A 15,000-nucleotide genomic window follows, 5' to 3' on the forward strand; every position below is an offset into this window, starting at 1 on the left:
CAAGAAATACAGTGGGAATGCAGCTCAGCGATCACCATGTTACATGATAGGGTTTAAGCAAAGATCCTTCATTACTGACAAGATAGAGCAACATAATGCATCTCTATGGAAGCAAAATTCAAACAGTTCCTGTCTGCTTAAGGAAAGACATCATAGTGGGATATCGATCGACAAGCAGTTCAGTTCAAACAAAGATCGTATAGTTACAAAGATGAATCATAAAGGGGTTTTTCAACGGAATGAAATGGCACCCACTTCCGCCTCCTAAATAGGCGTGATCAGTGACGAGATAATCGGATTAGAACGGTGTAGAATCGGCAGAAACAGGTGCCGTTGATAACAGGTTTATTTCACCCATAGAAATGCTCCTGTTTGCCTCCTAAATGGGAGTGGTAGTTGCGTCACAATGAAACCGGAATTTACCCTCATATGAATCGTCTCGCTTTATAAACCGTCTCTGGTTCAAATGTAACGGCACTTTCTAGGTCTGCTTAAAGGGGCATTTCACCCCCCCCCCCTCCCCTTTGCGATAACAGAACGCGGAAATGGTAGAACGTTTGCGCCTCTCGCTCCGTTTTAACCCTCTCTGGTTTAAGCCCACGAGTTTCCTCATGCTAACTGAGCCTTTATGACATACACACAGCTGTTCAGAACGGTGACCATGAAATGATCTCACAAGCCCAACAGATGGACATGCAGTACCTATAGATCTCTACGGATCCATACGAACACACAGACATATGGATCTGTGCAAGCCTCTGGAGAGACTTAATTATTTTGCGGTGAAGGAGCCTGTAATTCTATATAAACCCATAATATTCACTGCCAGTGTTGTAGCCTCGTACTGTAGCTTACCGTATCTGCTGAGGGAGCGGGTGAAGGTGAAGGAGTTGGCGATGTTGTACGCAGACACCTGCTTCTGAACCAGAGCTACCAGCGACCCGTCAGTCACCTGCAGGGGGAGAACGGCCAGGCGTTTATTTTTAAAATCACACTTACATTAGCAGTTATTCACAACCAAGACATCACCACAGCACTGGGTCCATGACAGAGGCCTTATCTGTATCTACACACCTTACAAAGTATAAAGACCAGATTACAACCAGGAGAAAAAAAACAAGCCCTCTTATCTATGAAGGTTTTTTGTTCTATTAGCAAGATTATTTTGCCTATTGAGACCCTTTCAGAGGTCCAAAAAAACAACCAAAAAATAAAAAATAAAACCCCCAAACATTTCTCATTTTAAAAATGTACAGGTTTGGGAAGAACATTTCTTCCTCTGAGTGTATGGGCGTGCTGACACTATGTCATCCATAACTTACAGTACACTTGACCCCTTATCCAGTTTATTTGACTAGTGTAATGGTTCTGTACCGTACCCAGACGCGGCACTCCGATTCGTGCTTTGGCCCGCTTGGACTCGGGCGCGGTACACATCTAGCATGATCGCAAACGTGCCTGAGTACACAACGTGAAATATGATGCCATAACGACAACTGTTCTGTTGACTGCCCAAGTGCAAGGTTGTTATGGTAATAAAAGATGCTTTCAAGCTAAAAGATTCTAGAACATCTCGTCTCAACCGTGCTCTGGTACGGGTACACAGCTGCTGTGTGAACGCAGGCCAGGGGGGTAGAGGAGAGAGGGGGCAGTGGTGCCCTGGCCTTTTAGTGAATCATACCTAGTGTGAGTGTTCTGGAGTAGAAATGAAACTTTGGGCGCAGACATATCTAAGTGGCTTTCAAGTGCACTTACGTTTCACCGCAATTGCACAAATAATTGGACTGGACCAATTCTCCACTGTCCCAGTAGTGCCCACTGTAATCCAGCTAACTCTACAACAATCTGAGTCTACTCAAACTCTAAATCTGAGGTGCAATTTTAAGCCCTCAAGTCTCCTGCCCTTAAGACAGGCCTTGAAGATTCCATGTATAACCCTCTAATAAAGGATACCTTGATTAAAAGTACTTTCAGCTCTAAAACCTTCACAGTTATAAGGCTTTGCATGGTGAAGGTTCTTTTGAAGAAAACGGGTCCAGACAGAACCTTGAGCACTGTGAGAAGTTTGCGTATGAAAAGTACCTTTTCGTAAAGCAGATTCAAACAGGAAAACACAGCGCAGTGCGGCACGCACGCCGATTCTCACCTGGTAGTGTGCCAGAGTATTCAGTCTCTTCCAGTCGCTCTCGATCTTGGTGGTCACGTCCTCGTCCTGCAGAATGATCCGGGTCAGTCGCCCTTGTCTCCACTCTGGAGGATGAGTCGCGGCCAGTTAGAGAGATAAATAAAACCCAATCTAACAAGCCTGATGTCCTGGCGGCGTCAGTGAATAACACCCTGTTTTTCCCCCCCTGTGATATACTTTGAGTGTTTGCTAAGCGGGCACGCACCGGCGACAGGATTCATGGTAATAGTTCTTTGTGCATTATGCAAAGCGCTACTCTAATCTGGAACTAATGAAAACCTGCCACTCTGTTTTAGTGACTTTCGAATGGGAGACGACTGCCGTGACCATTAAAACCCAAAACAATTTATGCCCTGTTATGAATCAAAGGAGTGGCAGACTGCGGGAAGCAGAGGTGAATCATCAGTGAGGTGGGCGTATAAGAATGGTGTGTGTGTCTGTGTGTGTGTGTGTGTGTGTGTGTGTGTGTGTGCGCGTCTGTGTGTGTGCGTCTGCGCGTGTGTGGAGGCATTAATGGGGTGTCTGCTGAAGAAGTGAGGGAGGCTGTGTGTGTGTCTGTGTGTGTGTGTGTGTGTTCATTTCTTATTTTTTTTTACCTAGATCCATGTCGTCTGCCTGGGGTCGCTGAGAGTAAGGGATGCCCTTGTAGGCGGCGTCCAGGAGCTTGTCCTTCACTTGGGTTATGGTGTCACAGTTAATCACCTTCACTGGGATCTCCGTGCCCACCTCACCCTCGGGAGGGATGCACATTAGTGTCTGAGGAAGAGGGAACACACACGTGAACACACACACACACACACACACACAGACACAAGGACAATGACACGAACACAAGCACACACACACACACAAAAAAACAAACACATACAGGATTCCAGTAGTCCTACAAGGTACACTGCACACTTTTGAAGGTGATCGAGATAAAATGCATCTTTTTCAGCCAGACGGTACAGCTGCTGGGTTTATGTACCATACGCCAAAGGTCTGATATATAAACTCACTGACTCAAAGCGCACACACACACACACACACACACACACACATACACGCCTTGAACAAGAGTGGGTGGCGTGCACAACTTCATCCTTGAGACTAATGAGTTTGCTGTGAAGACTTCTCGCTCTCTCTTCCTCTCTCCCAGGGAAATGGATGTATTGCTGGCGTTTCCTCAAGTCTGTCTGTTTTTCACCTGATCAATTGACGCCATTCCACATTGATCAACCCTCCCACATAAACATTAAACGGCGCTTCGACGGTGAGGACTCCATCTCCTTATCGCCATCAGTCAGAGTATTGTGTGATCCAGAACGCTTTATGAAACATCCCCGGATCAATACAGTCATGGCAGAGCCCATTGACTTGACTACAAACAAGGATTTATCGGGGGCTTAGGTAAAACAGACACATGCTATCCTGGGGAAGCATTACACTTTACAATGCCTTACAGGCACGTGGCGCTAGAAGTACTGTATATAACAAGTGTACAGCACATCTGTAGACAAACAGTGGGAGGCATTCAGACACGAACATGGCTGGGAACGATTAGACAGTTTAAGTGAGTCTGAAATGTCCAAACCGATCCAAGGCGTCGGTAGCGCTAAGAGGGGAACACGAAATCCCTTCTTGCAAGATGTTCCGTGGTGCTCTTGTCAAGTCGAGAACAGGATTTAGAAAGCAAAGCCCAGCGGGCACCGTCAGTGAGTGGTGTCTTTCATCCCCCCATCCCGCGCCGCGGAAGTTTCAACAAGTTCGCCTCAGATATGCGCTGGTGTCTCGGGGTGACAACGCTTCTGTGCTATGACTGGTCCCGGGAAGACTAACTGCTGTACGATCGGGTCATAAAAACCGAAGGACCTCTCAGAGTACTGGCTATTAAATCACCCCCCTCAAATAATCTCAAGCACCTGCAAATGTCCTTTTAGACTAAAGGCGTGTTGGCAGTGCACTGTGAATGCACAGTAGTTGAGCACAGAAACAAAGGACGTTTTCTTACAGGTGAATGGTGTCTGGGTTATGGGAAGTGTACCGACACTTAAAGTCCTGTAACTGCAAACAGAACCATAAACTAACACTAACCACCCATCACAGGAGTATGTTACAGGCAAATTAGCCACAGTAACAGTTTTTAATATCACAGTCGGAAACATTAAAGGAGGTCAATGGTTATTACCATCGATGCCTGTTTGATGTATCTGCGTAGTGGCCCTGGTTGTCGTGCGATGGAGAGTCCATATAAATTCATAAGAAGACCTTTGGTGTATGTATATGTGGAGATATGAGTGTGTGTGTGTGTGAGAGAGAGAGAGTGAGAGTGTGTGTTTGTGTGTGAGTGTGTGAGTGTGTGTGTGTGTGTGTGTGTGTGTGTGTGTGTGTGTGTGTGTGTGAGGTGTATTAATCAGGTGATTAAAGCAATGTGCAGCTGGCGCGAGGAGAGAGCAAAAGAGAGGAGGAGGTGTAGCATCTGCAATATGGCTACTTGGTGATCATTAAGCAAAAGGCAATTTCCAATTCCAGCACCCCCCCCCCCCCGCCTCACACACACACACACACACACACACACACACACTCCTACTCCCATCACCCCCTCCTCATCTCCCCAACCCCTCTCCTGCCAGTTCCCCGGAAAAATATTTAACAAGTGAAGAGTTTGTGATTAAAACCTAATTACACATCAAATTATGGAACTTTCCCGGCGACTGGCTGGACGGCTATATTTAGGGTGTCCAGAGCGGAGAGCTGGGACAGGCGGGCGCGAGGCGAGCGTGCTGATTGGTGGGGTGGGGGGGGGGACCCCCTAGGAGAGGAGATTAGGTTTTTAAACACCGCTCTAAACACCCAAGGACTCCCGCTACAGCTCCGGGCTAAGAGCAGTGAGCTCCCGGGAGCCTCGGAGAAAGGCGGAAAAGAATCTTCTTTTTTTTTTTTTATTTTTTTTTTTTAAAGGCGCCGCAGTCACCGTAGCGACTCTCCAATCCCCGAGGACCATCCTCCTTGCGTCGCCGCTGCCGAGCGCATCTATTTCGAACGCCGCGCCATACAGGAAGGAGGAGGAGGAGGAGGAGGTAGGTGGAGGAAGAGGAGGAGGAAGAGGGGAGGCCGTGTGAATCGGCGCGGCGTGCAAGGATGCCGCCTCGCTCTTTTTTGGACCTCATAAAAGAGCGACTGCTGACACCCGACGCCCCGGTTTTGAACGCGATGCTCGAATTACAAAGCCGGGGGGGGGGGGGCTCTCTCACTCTCTCAAGTTCAGGGTCAGGAATGCGCAAGGTTGAAAGGGAACGAACGCTCGTGCTAGAAGATACAATCGCCAATACACACTCAGTCATAACGACACACACGCTACACACAATCACATTAACATGCCAAAAGCTCATTGTGGACCCTGCTGGCGGAACTATACGTGTGTGTGTGTGTGTGTTTGTGTAAATGTGTGCACATGTGTTTGTATGTGTTGCTGTAACGGTGTGTGTGTGTGTGTGTGTGTGTGTGTATGTTTGCCTCACATAAACAGGCAGGTGTGGAGCCCCAGGGCGGTGCTGTGAAGCTGCCCTTTACGAGCGCTCCCAGGAGTGCGCGTCTTTCGGGGCCCGGCTCCTACAGTAGGACATCTGTCACGCTCCGTTATCGATTCCCCTTTTTTCCCCCCTCCAACCCTCTCTCGCTTTCCACCGGGCAGAGCAGAAATATCCTACGTTCCGCTCCCCACTCCTCTCCTCTCCCTCTCTATCCCTCCCTCCCTCCCTCTCTCTCTCTCTCTGCAGTGCAGTGATTACAGGCTGGAGTTCTAAGCTAAGAGAGATGAGGCTGGGCTGGGGACGCGGCGGAGGGATGAAGACACTAGCGTCTGGGCTGACGCCACCACTGGAGTGCTACAGCAGCAGCAGCAGCAGCAGCAGCCATGTCTTCCTCTTCCTCTCTCCTCCTCTTCCAATGTGCCACGGGGGTCAGGCACAGAGTTATTAATTTTGTATACAGGATGAGGTCATTTTCTCAAAGGGGGGTAGACGAGAGTTCCTGTCTGGTTGCCATGGTGGGTGGGTGTTCGTTTGGCACTCGGTGTGTGTGTGTGTGTGTGTGTGTGTGTGTGTGTGTGTGTGTGTGTGTGTATCTGCATGGCTTTTATGTGGAAGTCAATGGGCATGAGAGAGGGCGAGTAAATCATGAATTGTTTAAAGGTAGCGGTTCCTGGCAATGGCCCTGGTACGCCCACACCACAAGAGCGAGGGAGCAGGGGAGGGCGCAGGAGGAGAGAAAGAAAGAAGGTGGGAGAGAAAGAGGGTGGAAAGAGGGGAAAGAGTTACAAGGAAAGTGATGGGGAAAGCCAAAGGAGCTAGAAAGAGAGAGAGAAAGAGAGAGAGAGAGAGAGAAAGAAAGAGAGAGAGAGAGAGAAAGAGAGAGAGAGAGAGAGAGGTAGACAGAGGTAGAGTGAGTGTTCGGTAGCTGTGGAGAGGCGAAAGGCCTGGTTTATGAGAGGCTAATAAATTGGCTGATTTGTTTGGATCACTGCGGGCCCTGCCGCACTGCACTGGGCACCTCAGGAGTGCTGAGTGGAGGCCTTCCAGAATCGCCCATCAGCCTCTCCCCTCTCCTCTCCTCCCTCCTTCCCTCTCTCTTTCCCTCCCTCCCTCCCTCCCTCCCCCCCCCCGCTCTAGTCTCTCCATCTCTGTCATCAGGCCGTGGCGGCAGCAGCAGCAGCGGCCGCTAATGGGTCTGCCCCCGCCTCCATTAAAAAACACCAAACGACAGAGTGACATCATCCGCTGTTGCTTTTTAATGAAGCCGCGTCGAGCGCGACGGCTTTATGGACGCCGGGAGGCCCCTGCGAGGGGTCAAGCGCGCCGTGTAGCGCTTCAACAGGAACCTGTCATAAGCACACTGGGGGATTGGAGGGTGGGAGGGTGGGGACGGGGGGGTGTACAGAGACATGCTGGAATCCCATTTGGACAGCGTCCTCGTTGGCACACCCCCGGAGAGAATCTGCTAAATGCCAGTTTGACACAGACTGTGCCATCCTCAACACAAGCAGACTTGGCAGGTGCTGTGCTGATGTGCTGAGCAGGCACGCACAGTGAGGGATGTGTGTGTGTGTGTGTGTGTGTGTGTGTGTGTGTGTGTGTGTGTGTGTGTGTGTGTGTGTGTGTGTGTGTGTGTGTGTGTGTGTGTGTGTGTGCGTGTGTGTGTGTGTGTGTGTCTGTGTGTGTGTATGTGTGTGTATGTGTGTGTGTCTGTATGTGTGTGTGTGTGTGTGTGTGTATGGATGAATGAATGAATGAGTGTATGTCTGCGTGTGTGTGTCTGTGTGAGAGACACACAGAGAGATAGAGAGAGAGGGAGGAGTAAATGTGTTTGCGCTGTGTGGTGTGTGGTTGCAGTTGTATGTGTTTATGTATATGTGCAAGCATGTGTACACGAGCGTGCAAATGTTTTGATGTGATGTGTGTGTGTGTGCGTGTGTGTGTGTATGTACGCGTGTGAGAGGAAGACCGTGTATGTGTGTTTGTGTGTGTGTGTGTGTGTGTGTGTGTGTGTGTGTGTGTGTGTGTGTGTGTGTGTGTGTGTGTGTGTGTGTGGGCGTGTGTGTGAGTGTGTGTAGGCGGCTGCCTGGCGGACTGACCAGCTGTTTGTAGTCGATCTGCTGGCGGATGAGCTTGTCCTCGCTGAGGGAGTAGCGCGCCTCGCCGGTGATGGCGTCTATGGGGCCCTTCTCCATCTGCTGCTTTATGGCACAGTACAGCATGAAGAGAGGCTCCCCAGCACACTCCTGGGAGACGGAGAGAGAGAGGGAGGGGGGGCAGAGAGGAGAGAGAGAATGAGAGGAGAGAGGGGAGAGAGGGAGAAAGAGGAGAGAGGGGAGAGAGAATGAGAGGAGAGAGGGGAGAGGGGGAGAAAGAGGAGAGAGAGGGGAGAGAGAGATGGGGACAGAGAGATGGAGAGAGAAACCGAGAGGGGAGTAGGAGAAAGAGGGGAGAGAGAGAGGGGAGAGAGAAACCGAGAGGGGTGTAGGAGAAAACGAGGTGGGGCAGAGAGATGGAAAAAGAAACAGATACAGAGAGTAGGGGAAAGAGAAGAGGACAGGGGGCAGGACAAGGTGGCAGAGAGGCGAGAGACAGAAGAGCGAGAGAGAGAGAGGGCAGAAAAGAAAGGGGGAGAAAGGGAAAGGTGTGATAGATGGGGGAGAGCAATGAAAGGTAGGGGGAGAGATGGAGGTCAAGAGACGAAAGAGAGGAAGATAGGGAGGAAGATGATGGGGGCGACAGCATACAAAGATTGACAGGAAGAAAGGGCAGAAGAAAAGAGAAAGAGAGAGAGAGAGGGGAGAAGGGGAAAGGGGGAAGAGAGGGCCGGGGGTAAGAGAGATAGGGAGGGGCAGAAAAGAGATAGCAGAGAGATGGGAGAGATTTTATCAGCCACCTTTTCAGCCATACAACCCTTTATGTACCGTCACAACAGTGAAAGCAAAAGAAAACCAAAAGAAAAGAACCGGTGGAAGAAAAAAAAAAAACGACACAAAAGACACAGAAAAAAAGGTCACGGAACCTCACGGCTCATTCACAACACAGCCCTTCCCATCTGACCGCAGTCAAAAAAAAAAACCCAGTTCCGTTAACACCAGGCACTTTAAAAACACATGTGCGCCTTTCTCACCAGCACTCAGTGTGCTTGAGAATTACTGAAAGACAAAGAAGCACTGGTGAGAGAGAATGTCAGAGAGAGAGAGAGAGAGAGAGAGAGAGCGAGAGAGGGAGGGAGAGAAGGAGTGAGAGAGAGAGAGAGGGATCAAGTGTGAGGTAAGGAGTGAGTAATAAGGGAATGAGAGAAAGCATGGAAATAGAGAGAGAGAGAGAGAGAGAAGAAAGGGAGGGCGAGGAGGAGGGAGTGATGAGCGAGAGTGAGAAGGGCGTGGAGAGCGAGCGAGAGGGAGTGATGAGAGTGTGGATGGGCAATCACGTTTCCTTTCAAGCGGCGTCGGTGAGGAGCGGAGAAGTCGCCAATTACCCACTTAAAAGCTTTTGATGACTAAACAGGGACACTACGGGAACACTATTATTTAGTTCTTAGGCACGATCAACTTGACATTATTAATTACAGCGCAACATCCGCCTCAACCCCCCTCTGCCGACCAACACACATACACACACACACACACACACACACACACACACACACACAAAAACACACACACACACACACACGAGGCCCGAGAGGAGGGGAGAGAGAGACCTCAGCCACACTGTGCATTAGCCCCCATGGGCTCCCCACCACAGTGCAGCCCCCACAGTGAAACCCAACTCTCCCCCCCCTCCAGCAGACAGGCCCATTACACGCTCCACATTACGCTGCCCAACTGACACAGATCCACTGGCCATATCACTGACACATCAGACCAGCGCAGCCGACAGACCGACCGGGGGAAACTGACACTAACTAACCGTTATTGACTGACATTAATACTCACTGGTGAATTCTCCGCGAGGGGGAAAAAACGGATCAGTATTTTCTAAATCACGCCAGCAAAATGGTCAACTTTTTCCGAACGTTTCTCGATTCGCTTCTTTTTTCTTATTAGTAAATGTTTCTTTTATGGTAATAAAAGAAATGTAATTGTCATAATGTTCAGGCCTTAAATGACTTAAGAAAACAGCAAGCGGAAGCAGCGGGAGGCCGAGTGTGGGAATACAGGCTGTAGCGGGCCGGGCCGATGGAGCTTTAAGTAAGCTTGCAGAAAGCATTTCTGAGTAATTACTCGTGCAGGCTGGGGAGGTGGCCAAAACCACTTTAACATCTGCACTGATGTAACTTAAATGCCCTTGGCCCGTGGCCAGGGCTACAATCCGCTGGGCATTTCCTGCTCCGGAGCACAATGGGAGCGATGTTCGCGTCCTTAACGCCCAACCGAGCGCCAGGATCAGCCGCAGGTGTAGGACAGAAGCTTACGAGCCGAGGCCGGCGCAGCGTAGCCATGTTTTTTGGGGGGGGGGGGGGGCTGGTTGGTTGGGGGTGACGTGTTTCACGAGCACCTGGCGCGATGTTGCTTCTGGAAGGATGGCGAGGGAAAGCGCTACGGTGGCCCCAGAGGGCCAATTTCAGGGTTGGATTAAAAAAAAAAAGGCATATTTTTTTCTCTCTCTCGTGCAGTTATCTGAGATACTGCGTGGGTTGAGTGAGCTTCAGAGCTCGGGGGCTATGAATCATTCTTCATGATAAATAAATAAAAAATATAATAAATACAAAAAAAATCCGCAGAGCCAATTCCTAAATGCCCTCCCTGAAAATTACATATTGTGCTAGTTAAGTTAGCGGCGCTCGTCCCCAAAATGAATTCTGGACTTGCAGCTGCTGATATTTCATAAACGCCCCTTAATAAAAATAAAGCCATCCTGTGAGAAGGGCAAAGAGAAAATGGATGATGGAAAAGCCCGGGCTAAAAGATGATGATTTTAACCTTTAATTGAAAAAGGAGATGGAGTGAGGGAGGGAGCGGGCGAGAGAGAGAGAGAGAGTAGAGAGAGCGTGAGATAGATAGAGGGAGAGAGGGAGTCAGACACAGAGAGAGAGAGATAGAGAGAAAGAGAGGGAGGGAGGGAAAGAGAGAGAGAGCGAGCGAGAGAGAGGGAGCACAGCGAGGGATCATTAATGCTCACCTTGAGGAAGCGGTGCAGGAGGAAGGTGAACCAGTTGGTGAGCATCTTTTCCGCCACAGACTCCGTTCTACGGTTCAGACCCAGAAGACACACACACACACAGTCAGCTCTCATCTCAGCCTCCTCATTTCATATGCAATCTTACCCTTTCCTCTAGGCTGCTCTTCTTCATCTGCCTTACCTTAGCATACACACACAAACACACACACACACACACACACACACACACTTTACATCTAGGAAAATGCACCAGCATATGCCAACATTTCTGACAGTTTGGTTCTGTCAGACCCCCTGCCTTGTAGAAGTTACAGGAGTGTTTTCAGCACAGCTGATACTCAAAACTATCTGTCTCTAACATACACACAGACACACACACACACACACACACACACACACACAACATAAGTATACAAGCACAGCATTTGTACACATGCACACACAAAAGTAAACACACACACACAAACAAAAATAAACATACATTTGCACACAAGCTCACACACATAAACACACAAACACAAACAAACCCACTCACACGCAAACAAACTTACATTTTGTACACAAGCTCACACATATAAACACACAAACAAACAAACCCACATTTTGCACACAGGCTCACAAATACTGTATAAACACACAAACAAACAAATCCACAAACACACAAACAAACACACATTTGTACACAAGCTCTCACATGTAAACACACAAACAAGCACACAACAAACCAAGCGTAAACACCCACATCAACACACACCTAGATACTGAAACTCTACTCCTCATACTCTAAAAGCACATACTGTAAGACAAACACACCACAGTTCGATAACACCCACCACTTGCGTGCTCCCATAACCACCACACCCCCCCGCCCCCGCCCCCCCTCGCTGTGACCCTTCCCCTGTGACCTCTGACCTGCGGAGCAGCAGCTTGGGGTGGTTGCGGTTCTCCAGGTTCTTCTCGATGAGGTCGGCCAGCAGCTGCTTGAGCACCACGGTGGCGTACTCCATGCGGCCCTGCAGCGCCGCCATCAGGAGGGAGGCCACGTTGCCGCGGTCGCGCATGGAGAAGGAGCGCTGCGCCTCCAGCGTGTGGATGAACGTCAGCAGGAACATCTTGTTGTGCAGCAGCTGGCTGAACAGGCGCAGGGCCTTCTCCACGTTGGCAGGAGACTGAGGGAGGAGGACGAGGAGGATGAGGATGAGGAGGAGGAGGAGGAGGATGTTTATGTTTACAACAGAAATTACTGCATATTTACAAACACATCAGTTGGTATCAAGTGATCGTGATGGAGATGCCCCACCTAGGCCCATGGACATGGTAGAATGGACAGCATTATGTGTGAACTAGCCTTTGGGTATTTAAAGCAGATGAGAAGGATGATGAGACCCTCCCATTATTAGTAGAATGGGAAGAGCTTCTCGTTTCCTGTCCTGCATAATAGTTATGGACCCCTTTGTTGATCACCCATCACTGTATTCTTTACTCTGACAGCCCTAACCCTACCTGCTCTTTCAATCGATAAAAACGTAACCATTTCGTTAAAGGTTAATTCATTTCCAACACCTGTCTAGCTGAAACTCAATAATGCTACTCCCCACCATGATGCACATCTAAGCGGAGAGTTGAAATCACTACAGTGCCATGAAATGGGGATTGTTTGGGGGAGCACATAAAATGGAGACTACAGTTCAAACATTGCACAACTTATTACATGCATGCTGTATAAACCTCAGCAACAGAAAAAGGGAGGGGAGGGGAGGAAGGAAGGAAGAGAAAGATGGGAAGAAAAAAGTAAACAACATATAAAGAAACAAGAAAAACAAACAACATATAAACAAACAAAAAGGGACCCAGACGGTCGGGGTGGAAGGACTTGGAAGGATTCCGGACCGTCTGCTCTTCTCCTTACTGACTGTAACATGACTAATATTTCCCTTTCCTGCCTGGCCAGTTTCAAAAAACATTTCTGTCCCTTTCTTGTGCATTTCATAGCCGTGGCTCGGGCTCGACTCGGCTCGGCGTGGTGCGGACTCTAGACGAGCGCGCGGCCGGGGCTCGATCGCCTCGCGGGGATGCTGGTTTTCACTCCGCCTCAGGTTTTAATTAAAACGTGCCAGCCAGCCAGCCAGCCAGCCAGCCAGCCAGGCCCAGAGAAGAAAGGCTTTGCTCTGAAGACGACTACACAGGCTGGCTAGGGCTGCAGGCTTGGATGCTACTCAGCTTCAGGGAGCTTTTTAAGCAGATCTGTGACTTTTTTTTTCTCCCCCCTTCTCTCTTTCTCCCACTCCTCAAATTATTTTTCTTTGCAGAGATAGAGAGAGAGAGAGAGAGAGAGAGAGAGAGAGAGAGAGGTAAGGGAAAAAAACATGTTTCAAGCTCCACACTAATCATCACACATCAAAGTGAAGGAGAAACATCTGTGGGGGAGGGTGGGGGGGGGTGAAAGGGTTAAAAACTGAGAAGGAGAGGGAGAGGGGGATAGAGAGAGAGCACGAGAGAGAGAGAGAGAGAGAGCAAGAGAGAGGTGGTCCCTCCTTGAGGAGATGGTGCACTCACATCCAGCTCCTTCAGAACCGGGTGCTCCTCGATGCCGGGGAACATGACCCGCATGGTGTAGGTGCGGTACTCCAGGAAGGGGATCTTGACGCCGTCCATGTCATTGGTCAGCTCCTGGATGTCCGTCTGCAGCTCGGCGAATGCTGTGGCGAGAGAGGCGGGGCAGAAGGAGGGATGAGAGGGATATTTGGTGTGAGTGTGTGTGTGTGTGTGTGTGTGTGTGTGTGTGTGTGTGTGTGTGCGTGGGTGTGTGTGTGTGTGTGTGCGTGTACTGCTGTGATAAGCTGAGTCATCCAGCGGTGACTGGTGAATGAATATGCATGGGCTGTGTCTGAGGTGCAGGAGTCTGAAGGTCAAACGGAGGTGAACGAGTTCTGACTGACTGCAGAAGAACGCAAACCTGCAAACAGCCCAATGCCGGGAAGATCTATCAATACGGTAAGAGATGAGAGAGATGACGCAAAGTTATTATGGATTGGCTGAGGATTACATCAGCCAATGTCATCCAGACTACGTCAGAGTGCACCAACTTTTTGGGGGAAATGAGTTTATTTGTCATCTACCCCAGAGCGAGATAAGACAATACGTATTCCTCTCTTCTCTGCGCTAGCAGTAATAACCCAATCTGACACCCCCCACCGTTAGCCCATCTTAGTATAATTCCGTGGAAGTCGGATGCACAACTCAGCCCATTGCTCCAAAAAGTGACAAAATAAGACAGACGTCCTTTAAACAGCTTTAAAATGTTGTCATGTACATGTGTATTTATCACTTACGATAAAATATGAGAAATATTCATAAGAAAAAAATATAATATAGAATATAATAATTGAGACACAGCAAGCAGATGCGCGCTCAGACCTACATTCTCATGTTGGCAAAGTGCCGCTACCTGGGTGCAGTGATTGCACACAGAAAATGTCCCACTAACTTGGGAACTAAATTGGGTGTGTGCTTTTTGGGGTCCTCGAAAAATATTCAGAATGAAGAATACTGCATATAGGTACTTCAACATATGTAAGTGATTTTGTGTGTGCCTGTCTGTGTGCACATACGTTTGTGTGTGTGTGTGTGTGTGTGTGTGTGTGTGTGTGTGTGTAGGGATTTGGCACGAGGTGCCAAACTCCACCGGCCTCTCACAACACAGCGTGGTCAGGGAATGCACACCCAGCCCCTTAAAGCGCCCCAACCTCTGCATATGCAAATGCATACTGCGGATCAACTGTGCAGAGAGGCACATTCACCACACCCAGGCATGCAGCGTCAGTGAGAGGCAGAGGCAGCGCGGCGCGGCGCGAGGGGAGAGCGAGTGAGCGAGTGCGCGAGCGCGCCGGCTTCAAAGGATGCGAACGCCAGCACCTAAAGACATGGTGACCCAATTCAGCTCTTAACAAAACTACAAAGCCTGCCTGAACAGACACCAGCGCTCGGGCCTGAGTCACAGCGGCAGCCTCTAGAAAGGCTCAATGGCACCGGCGTTTAACACACACTGGGCTGGCTGCAGCGCACGCACACATTAACTCACTCCGACGCACACCAGCAAGCGTGCACACAAACACACACACACACACACACACACACCTGAATGCTGCATCTCTCTTTCACTTTCTCACACTC

The 15,000-nt window shown here is 49.5% G+C and overlaps 1 protein-coding gene across 1 annotated transcript in view; it reads right to left on the reverse strand.

Moving 5' to 3' along the window:
* The window catches only part of plxna3 (plexin A3), a 119,184-nt gene that overhangs the window by 4,810 nt on the left and 99,374 nt on the right, over positions 1–15,000 (reverse strand). Inside the window, exons 20-26 of the mRNA XM_062541422.1 lie at positions 13,384–13,526; positions 11,740–11,996; positions 10,828–10,894; positions 7,800–7,946; positions 2,782–2,941; positions 2,147–2,250; positions 856–952 (exon numbers count right to left, since the gene is read on the reverse strand). Of these exons, the coding sequence (XP_062397406.1) occupies positions 856–952; positions 2,147–2,250; positions 2,782–2,941; positions 7,800–7,946; positions 10,828–10,894; positions 11,740–11,996; positions 13,384–13,526 (975 nt within the window). The remainder of the gene's footprint in view (positions 1–855; positions 953–2,146; positions 2,251–2,781; positions 2,942–7,799; positions 7,947–10,827; positions 10,895–11,739; positions 11,997–13,383; positions 13,527–15,000) is intronic.

This window comes from Sardina pilchardus, chromosome 7 (genome assembly GCF_963854185.1).
Source record: "Sardina pilchardus chromosome 7, fSarPil1.1, whole genome shotgun sequence".
Taxonomy (NCBI): Eukaryota; Metazoa; Chordata; class Actinopteri; order Clupeiformes; family Clupeidae; genus Sardina; species Sardina pilchardus.